We start from the raw sequence: 9,175 nt of genomic DNA, 5'->3' as shown, positions 1-9,175 counted from the left end.
GGATATCATCGTCACGGCAACACCAGCAGCTTGCAGCAGCACCACCACCACTCAGGAGCAGGAGGTGGGGGCGGGTGGAGGGGGCGGGGCTGTCATATAAGCTGGATGTTCTGTAGCCAATCAGGAGCAGGTTAGAGGAGAAGAAGGAAGCTGATTGGTTCATATATCTATCAGTCCAGACAGATGGATAGTAAAAATTCATCTCAGTTCTTTCTAATTTCCTTCCAAGCAGACAGACTTTCTTGTAATCTTTTAAAGTGATCAACAGTTTGAGAGGCTTGTTGGGGAGATTTTATTTATTTGACTTTATTTATTTATTCAGAAGGTGTTATTTTCTTCTCAGTATAAGTTGTTTTACCCGAGCATTTTGGTTATGTTGTGCTTCTGCCACTTCTTACCCTCACTTTGTACTGAAGCTGGTATTTGTATTGCTTTTTATTTCACAGCTGCAGTTCCTCCTCCGGCCCAGCGGGCGGCGCTGCTCCGCCTCAGGCCGGTTCGATCCGCCGCAGAGATATTTAACAGGCGGAAGAACATCCCGTCGGTCATTTTTACCGGCGGAGCAGAGCGGAGAGGACGGCAGGAGGAGAACCGGTAAATATGACTCAAACTCATCATCAGCGCTGTAATTTCTCCTTTAACTCTTTAATTAGTTTTAGTTTAACATAAAACCGAAGATCCGGAAACAAGATGGAGGCTGTTTTAACCGGATGGCTGCAGATTGATCTGGATAAAACCGGACTAGTTTCCCCACGTTGTGTTAAACTCATCCAATAAAACGAGTTTATTTAGTTTTAATAAACAGAATTATGCTTTATTTGTAGATATCTGGTTAGGGTTTATTATTATATCCTGCTGCTGAGTTCATATAACTCATTTTAATGTGAAGGTAATAAAGTAAAACTGCTAAATAATAAAGTAATCTCTAAAACTGCTTTTAAACTGTATATATTGTTTTAGTATTTGTTAAAATTAAAGAGTTAAAAGTTGTCAGACACGAGTGACTTCAAAAATAAACTACCTAATTTAAATATTTAAGCTTTATAATTACACCTTATAATATCCACATACCACAACTTAAAACATGTTTTTCTGTTTGTTTTTACCTGTGAAGATCTGAGACAATAAAGTAGTTTAAAGTTGGGTTTCTGTGAGAAACAATAAAATGTGTTAAATTGTCTAATTAGCTGAAGTTTTTATACGTTTAAATGACCAAAAACAAGTTTCATAAATCTTTAAACCACTGAAAGGTGCTCAGATTTTGACCCTAATTGTTTGTCAAATATGCAACTTATTTGTTTTTTTTTTATGGATTAATTTGTTTTCCTGAGGATGGTAAACATTTAAAGATGTTTATAAAGTGTTTTTCTGTTTTCAGACGCTTCCAGCAGACGATGTGTTCAGCGGCTCAGATGAGGTTCGTTTCTTCTCTTTTCACAGTTTTTGTTTCTCCTTCGCTGTGATGAAGAGTTTTCCTGCCATTCGTAGTTTCCACCAGAGGTCCTAAAGACCGAAGACGGTCCAAACCTTCCTTGGATGTCTGAGCGATTGTCTCTCTGTCTTCAGTTTGTTTGTGTTTTTACCGCCGACCTGAACGAGCTTAATGTCCCGACAGGTTTCCACTGGCCGGCGCAGGAAATGACCTTCAGGGACACCGTAGTGACGATGGAGGCTGAGATGTAAACAGAAGACGCTGTTGTTGTTGAACGAGTGGACAGGTGAGCCGTTTGGTTGGACGACTTCGGGTTTTTCTTCACAGCTGAAGCTACAAAATAATGATTTGGGTCAAATTAGTTTAGGATTCTGGTTCAGCTGCCTTCACCTAATAAAGACATGATTAACCAGTTAAAAGATATAGATAAGATGTAGAAAAGACCTAAAATCTTTATTCTTTGTTTCCAGATTAAAAGTCCCGGCTGTCTCTGCTGCTGACGCCTCATACAGCCGGTACGTTCGTTCAGCTTTAGATCAGCTGTTTCTGTTCGCTGTGATGAAGAGTTTTCCTGCCATTCGTAGTTTCCACCAGAGGTCCTAAAGACCAAAGACGGTCCAAACCTTCCTTGGATGTCTGAGCGAACTCGACTCTTTCTAACTGCAGACTTCAGGAAAACAACGTTTCTTATCCGTCTCTGTCATTTCAGGCTGAAAGTCTCGGCTCTAAAGGTGCTGATGAAGACTCAGGAAGCTGGTGAGTATATTTATTAGTTTATTTAGGTTTAGGTTGTACTGTTCGCTGTGATGAAGAGTTTTCCTGCCATTCGTAGTTTCCACCAGAGGTCCTAAAGACCAAAGACGGTCCAAACCTTCCTTGGATGTCTGAGCGACTTGTTCTGGTTGGAAACATCAGGATTTAGTTTCTGTTTTCTGACCAGATGTTTGTTTTTCCTCCACAGATGGACTGATCGCAGCTCGCAGCTCTGGGATGATTCAAGTTTCTGTTTGAAGCCAAATAAAATTCATCAGATCTAAATGAAATTGGAAGTTTTTTCTTTTAGTAAATTAAGCCGTTTGTGTGTTGATCATCTGAACAGTGATGCTAAACTGCATGTTTTTATTAAAATCTTATTCAGGTGGTTTGGGTTCTCATTCTGCAACAATTTGCTGTAAAAGCTCCAATTTAAATATTTATATCCATCTATTTATGTATTTTAATTAATATTTAATGTTAACTGTTAATAACAATTAAACATTAATAAGTCTGATTAATATTTTACAATCATATATATTGATTTGATTGGAGTTTGGTTAAGATTAAAGCTGGGATTAGGGTGAAATATTAAAGTAATCAGCCTTAACTTTTAGAGTCAGTCCAATTCAAGATGGCTGCCGCAGCCAATTGAAGTGTTGGTTTGAGTTCAGTGGTAACAGGATGATCAACACAAGGTTGAACAGTTTAATAAAGATTTCAGTAAGTGGTGATTTTGTTTATCTACACCCTGGTAACTTTAGTAGTAAAAACAGTTTTTGCTGCTTGGGCAGAAAAAATGGCTGCAACTCGGTTAATTTATTAGACATTGAGCCCAAACATGATGTGGTAGTAGCTTAGGATTCTTCAGAACAGAATCAGATTGTTTTTTTATTGTGTGTGTCTGGTAATAAACGGATACTCGGGGCGTGTTTTTGGTATAAATGTGGTTTAGTTTTTTACCTTCGCGTTGGGAGTTTTGGCCCTCGCGGTGTTCTGTACACCCGTCATGTAGCCGCTAACACCGCCGGCTGCTGCAGCGGAGGACAGACGTCACCATGCCGGGTCTGCATCCTCAGGTGAGTGGTGAGCAGGTAAAGGAGAAGGAGCTTTATTTTTATTTACCAGCAGTTTGATTTTAAGATTAAAAACGGAACCAGCAGCTAATGTTGCTAACAGGCTAGCAAGCTAACGCGCTAGCTTCGTTAAAACGTGGAATCCGGCGGCTGTGTCGCTGAATATAAACACCTTTTTAATAAACAGACGTTGTTACATTGTAGATTACTACATATTTATCTGTGCACCAGCATGCCTCCGCCCTGCTGGGGTGTGTTGACCTACATTTAAAGGTCCAGTGAGACCCCCCAGACCTCCATCTGCTGCTATTTGTGTCTCATTGCAGGACGACGTGCTGAAGATGAGCCACGGAGAGAACTGGAAGTGAGCTCTTCACCATTTCACAGCTGCTCGGTTAAACTGCGGCTCAGTCTGAGGTCTGACTGCTCTTGCCCCCCTCCCTGCAGGATGCAGCGCCTGAAGCACCGGGGTCATGAAGCCATGCATGCAGAGATGATGCTGATCCTCATCGCCACGCTGGTGGTGGCTCAGATAGTCCTGATGCAGTGGAAGCAGAGGCATCACCGCTCCTACAACGTGAGCCGCGCGGACAGGAAGCTGTCAGTCACCAGGTCGGTCCCGATCCACGCGTTAACCCTGTCTGTCCTCCTCCAGCTGGTCACCCTGGTCCAGATGTGGGTGGTTCCTCTTTACTTCACCATCAAGCTCTACTGGTGGAGGTTCCTGTCCATGTGGGGGATGTTCTCCGTCGTCACCAGCTACGTGATCTTCAGGGCCACGCGCAAGCCGCTGTCTTGCAGGACGCCGAGGTGAGCGTCTCCGACTCACTGATGATATGGAAGGCTGTAGTCGACATGTGTGAACCCGACCTGTTGGTTCCGTTCATGCCTCCGACCTTCAGGATGGTCTACAAGTGGTTCCTGTTGATCTACAAGCTGAGTTACGCTGTGGGCGTTCTGGGCTACCTGGCCATCATGTTCACCATGTTCCGCTTCCACGTCTACTTCAGGTGGGTCACCGAGCAGCCTAGAGGGGGCGGGGCTTCATCGCCTGGGGGTTCCAGCTGAGGTTCAATCCTGGTCAGTATTTGTTGAACAAAGATAAAGTTGTTTTTTTAGATGTTTTGTGTCAAATTATTCCTACAGAAATCTGAGTGACACCTCATCATCTCAGCTGCTCCTGTTAGATCCTTCTGGAGGCTCAGAAGTCTGAAGTTTCAATGAGTTGCTGCAGAATATTTCTGTAAGGTTTACAACAAATCCATTTGTTCCTGCTTGTTGTGCAGAATGGAGGCGGAGGACTCCATGGACGTCGGGGTGATCATGTTGTTTTACGGGCTGTACTACGGCGTGCTGGGCAGGGACTTCGCAGAGATCTGCTCGGACTACATGGCATCAACCATCGGGGTAAAAACACCACCGGGGGTCAAAATGTAGAGAGGCAGACCTGTTGGAGTCCTCCTGAGATCTGGGACTGGGACGGAGGTCCACCTTCCTACAGGACAGTGACCCTAAACCTGTGCTGTCCAATCCTGGTCCTGGAGGGACACAGTCCTGCAGGCTGCTTTAAATGAATGATTTCTTCTGCAGAACGTGATGATTTAGTGAGGAGGTGATGAAACCATCTGACTCAGGTGTGTTGGAGCAGAAACGCCTGGAACCTCCAGGTCTGACCCCCCTGGTTTAGATGTTCAGAAACCCGTTAATCCCTCAGTCATTCAGATCAGGAGTGTCCCAGCAGAGAAACACCTGAGGCCTGCAGGATGGTGGTCCTCCGGGACCAGCACTGGAGTAACGCTCCACTGATTTCAGAAGCAGTTAAAGGTCCTGGAATGGTCCAGATTTTAGAAACGAGCAGCACCCAACCAGCCTGAAGGAGCTGCAGATGTTTGGTCGTGAAGAATAAAAAATGCAGTGAATAAATTGTCTTGAAGCTCGATCCAGACCCGTTTATTTCTGTGTGTTTTCAGTACTACAACAAGGGGGGCATGCCCAGCAGGAGCCTGATGGGGGACATCTGTGCCGTGTGTGGTCAGAGGATCCTGGTGGAGGTGGAGGAGGAGGGCTTCATCGAGGACACCTACCAGCTGTCCTGCGGTCACATGTATCCTGACACTTCCTGTTGTTCTTACAGAAAACCCGACTCCCACAGGTTAGGACCTTAACTCTCCTCGCCCGTCTAGATTCCACGAGTTCTGCATCCGCGGCTGGTGCATCGTGGGTAAGAAGCAGACGTGTCCGTACTGCAACGAGAAGGTGGACTTGAAGAGGATGATGAACAACCCGTATCCTTCGTGGTGTGAACACAGAGCCAGTTACGGGTTAAACGTCGGGCGGCTCTGAATCTCTTAGTGACCTGTTACCAGTCAACCTAACCAGGTCCTAAATGCTCCTCCTGCTGTTTCTGGTTCGTAGCACTAACGTTTACAGCCGGAACACGAAGAGCTGCTGCCATGAAACTGAAATTGTTCTCCTTAACTGGACCGCTGGCGCCCAGCTGGGAGAAAACTCACATCCTGTACAGGAAGCTGCTCGACTGCCTCCGCTACTTAGTGGCCTGGCAGCCCGTCATCTTCGGCGTGGTTCACGGGATAATCTTCTCTCTGGGCCTGGAGTAGAACCCTGAGGAACGCCACCAGGTTCTGATCCAGGCTGCAGAGGAAAACCTGGATTTGAAGATGCATCTTGTGCATGCTGGTTGTTTGTTGGTTTGTTTGCACAGCTGTTTAACTTCAGAGCCTGAAGGTCAGAAGACTTTCTGCTGTTTGACTTAAAGACTAAAACCTGCTGATCACAAGTTTGTATTTAATAAATATTTATAAAACTATGAGTTTGTGTTCAGTCAAACCATAAAAAGTTTATTTTATATTAACTGGCATCAACGGTGGGTAAAAAACCAACAAATAAAGTTCATTTGACTGCAGTGGGAGCTGCACAAACTTTACAGCCAATTCTTTTATAAAAACAGTTTATACATCAAATTCTGTTTGTGTTAAAGTGATAAATTAATACTTAAAGTGTTTATAGATGTCAAAATATGTGATTTTTCAGCGTTATTAATTTAAATCTTTATGTTTCTAACAGTTTCTGCATTAAATGACTGGAGGTTAATGTAACAGCAAATATTCCTTTTTATTTACAGCTTGTTAGTTCTGAATATCTCGGCTCTGTGAACTCTTAAACGCTCCTCCTGTCAGCTTTTAGCCACCGTTTCTTTTCAGTAGAAGAAGTTCCCTTTCCTCTCTGCCTGATTGTTGGCAACAGAAGCCGACTGTGCTGAGTTCACTCCTTTATTACAAACACTGCTGCAGACCTGAATGATGCTTATTTAGTTTTGATCTTAGATACATGAATACATAAGAAAATCAAATAAATAAAACATTTATTAAAAGTAGTGTATTTTGACAGCTGTTGAGACTTTAAGCAACAATAATCTTTTCTGAGCACATCTGGAGTGATGACAGCTAGCAGCTGCATGAGGCTTTAACAGTGAAGTACAGAGGGATGCAGGGAGCTCTTCTCAAGATGGCCGCCGTCACTGTTTCTCTGTTCCAGTCAGAGGTGAATCTCCTCTTCCTCCTTCTCCTCTCAGAACCTTCACCTCAGGCCCTCAGCAACAACACAAAGGTGTATCAGCTCGACCATCTGATTGGACACGAAGATAAACCTTAAGCCCGTGAATCCAACGATTTAACGTGCTGATCGCTGATAGGTTCTCACTTTGGCGCTAAATTCAGTCGCTCGATCTAAGTCTCTGCACATCAGGAGCGAGTGCGCTGCGGAGCGGAGCGCGTTCCTCCGGGGGTTCGGGTTTCTTCGTGCCTCCCCCGTGTCTCCTCCGTGTCTCCTTCGTGTCTCACAGCCTGACTGAAGCAAAGACTCTGTGAGTAACAACAGGGAGGCGGAAATGGCCGAAGCTCCACACCAAAAGGTTCTGATCCTAAAGGTTCGGAATGGGGGATGCGTTTGGATCATTTTGTGGGTTAAACTTGAGCTGTGCGTGATGCTGTGCACGGATGTGTTCTCATAAAAACACTAGGGTCTCAGAGCATGCTCCTCTTAAAGGTCCGTCCTGCAGACTTCCTGCATCTGGCGCGGGTTTACGCACGACTGCAGCGCGTCGAGTCAGAACCGGGGGGGTAAATTTACCGAAAAACGCAATTGGGAACATTTCGTTTGTATTTCGGCTGTTTCGTGTCCACGATAGCAGCGACGGGGTTCTCTGGCACGGAAACCTTAAACCACAGCCTTAAAGTGAAAGGGTTTTAGAAAGAATTTGTTTCACCGGTAAAAGCTTCCCGGGTATAAAAGCGGAAGTGGTGGCACCGCGGCTGCAGTTAGATCATTATTTTTCCTGAAACATAGACTTCCTTTCTCCTGACAGATCTGGAGGAATAGTTTTATCCAGAGTGAGTCTTCTGGACACTCAGGTTTATGATTAAAGATGTACATTTTTCTTTTTTTATCCCTTGTACACATTTGTGGAGATGAGTAAAATGATTAAAAACTGTCTATATCATCAAGTAAGTGAGTGTAGAAGACTCCCTCTGGATAAAACTCATTAACACATCTGTCAGGAGAAAGAAGAATACATGTTTGAAGGGAAGTTAATAATTTTACAGCCAGCCTCCAGGTTTGGACTACAATCCATCACAAGGTTCAAGGTTCAAAGTCCCTTTATTAACACCTGGAGGTAGACTTGTTCTTCTGTGGTTCAACTCCTTCAGACAGACACGCAAACAGCAGAAATCAATATCAAAGTGTTCAAAGAGCTCAAAGCTCCACAGCTCAAGTCAAAGCAGGACAAAAAAAGAGGGAAACCAAAACCAAATAATCTAAACAGATGCAGGTGCAGGTCCTGATCCCGGTCCTGGTCCAGGTGCAGGTGCAGGTGCAGGTTACACTAATAACTCCTACAGAGGACTGGAACTTGGGCTGGATGATAAAACAAACATTTTAAATCACTTTTTACGGTAAAATAATAATTACAATTTTGTTTGTTTTTCCCTTGATTTTTAATTGTTTTGCAAAGTGAAGAAACAGAAAGTTACAGGAGAGAAAGGTCCAACAAACCTGCTTTTGTTTCTGTTCCAGCCTGAAAGATTTAAAGCAGTAAACTCTTCTTGCTCCGCAGACACAAAGGTGAGTCTGCTTTCCTCCAACTGTTTTTAAAGAAGCTCTGATTTGATTTTCTCACTCCAGCTTTATGCTGCAGGTGAAAATGACTTCACGGAAGAGGAAGAGGACGGACAGCAGCAGAGGCTCCAGGGCCTTTCGTGGGAAGGAAAATGTGAGCGATCCTAATTCTTTTGCTGCTTTTATCTTTTAGCTAGCCTCTTGCTAGCTCATTTTTAGCTAGTGTTTTTTATCACTTAGGTTCATCTTTTTCAGCAGTCATTCAGAGCTCAGATTTCACTGCATTTTTGCAGAAAATGCTGTTTTTTCTAGTGTGACTTTGGTAACTTGTGTAGCAGAAAGACCTGCTAATTTTTGTTTTGAATGTTTTTATCAGGAAGATCCTGAAGGCATCTCTCCATCAAGAAAACAACCAAAAATGGCAGAGGTTCAGGTGAGCTGCAGGTCACTGAGGTGTCTTTCTGTCTCCACCAATAACATCGTTCACTGACGGTGAATGGGCGGGTTTTTAGTTCCAGGGTATACCACGGTGCTAAAAGGTTATTGTTCCTAAAAATGGTTCAATGTTTTTAGTTTAGTTTGAACATTTGACTGTTGTTTGCGTTTATGCGCCGAACAGCAGTTCAGATTACCCACACTTTTTGGAGTCCTTGGAGGGGTTACTGGAGAGTGCCCCTCCTGGAGACTCCCTTGTTCTACTGGGGGACTTCAACGCTCACGTGGGCAATGACAGTGAGACCTGGAGGGGTGTGGTTGGGAGGAATGGCCCCCCTGATCT

At 44.1% G+C, this 9,175-nt stretch overlaps 2 protein-coding genes and 3 non-coding genes across 11 annotated transcripts in view; all 5 read left to right on the top strand.

The window, feature by feature from the left end:
* Nucleotides 1-1,454: 1,454 nt before the first annotated feature.
* Nucleotides 1,455-1,548, top strand: LOC112451449. The gene has a single exon (XR_003040273.1). It is a non-coding gene; the product is annotated as a small nucleolar RNA SNORD14 (small nucleolar RNA).
* Nucleotides 1,549-1,982: 434 nt separating this feature from the next.
* Nucleotides 1,983-2,076, top strand: LOC112451448. The gene has a single exon (XR_003040272.1). It is a non-coding gene; the product is annotated as a small nucleolar RNA SNORD14 (small nucleolar RNA).
* Nucleotides 2,077-2,230: 154 nt separating this feature from the next.
* On the top strand, nucleotides 2,231-2,324 carry LOC112451447. The gene has a single exon (XR_003040271.1). It is a non-coding gene; the product is annotated as a small nucleolar RNA SNORD14 (small nucleolar RNA).
* Nucleotides 2,325-3,142: 818 nt separating this feature from the next.
* rnf175 (ring finger protein 175) lies at nucleotides 3,143-6,088 on the top strand. Of its 2 annotated transcripts, none has more exons than XM_017436978.3 (9): nucleotides 3,143-3,264; nucleotides 3,588-3,625; nucleotides 3,709-3,838; nucleotides 3,917-4,071; nucleotides 4,164-4,271; nucleotides 4,548-4,668; nucleotides 5,232-5,365; nucleotides 5,445-5,546; nucleotides 5,759-6,088. In XM_017436978.3, the coding sequence occupies exons 1-9, from the start codon at nucleotides 3,244-3,246 to the stop codon at nucleotides 5,877-5,879; spliced, it is 930 nt and encodes a 309-aa protein (XP_017292467.1). In that variant the 5' UTR covers nucleotides 3,143-3,243; the 3' UTR covers nucleotides 5,880-6,088. The 2 variants fall into 2 exon arrangements, with proteins under 2 accessions (XP_017292467.1, XP_024866551.1); XM_025010783.2 differs by having other exon boundaries at nucleotides 3,192-3,279.
* A 674-nt stretch (nucleotides 6,089-6,762) lies between these two features.
* Nucleotides 6,763-9,175, top strand: part of LOC108248306 (protein FAM111A) — a 6,312-nt gene continuing 3,899 nt past the window's right edge. The window contains exons 1-4 of one of the 6 annotated variants that reach the window (XM_025010792.2): nucleotides 6,763-6,822; nucleotides 8,356-8,403; nucleotides 8,477-8,551; nucleotides 8,774-8,830. In XM_025010792.2, coding sequence (XP_024866560.2) covers nucleotides 6,766-6,822; nucleotides 8,356-8,403; nucleotides 8,477-8,551; nucleotides 8,774-8,830 — 237 coding nt within the window. In that variant the 5' untranslated portion in view covers nucleotides 6,763-6,765. The other 5 variants (XM_037976395.1, XM_017436997.3, XM_017436996.3 and 2 more) reach the window with 5 other exon arrangements.

The sequence above is a fragment of the Kryptolebias marmoratus genome, linkage group LG7 (assembly GCF_001649575.2).
Source record: "Kryptolebias marmoratus isolate JLee-2015 linkage group LG7, ASM164957v2, whole genome shotgun sequence".
Taxonomy (NCBI): Eukaryota; Metazoa; Chordata; class Actinopteri; order Cyprinodontiformes; family Rivulidae; genus Kryptolebias; species Kryptolebias marmoratus.
The sequence above is the reverse complement of the archived record's forward strand: the minus strand, read 5'-3'. Positions and strand labels throughout refer to the sequence as shown.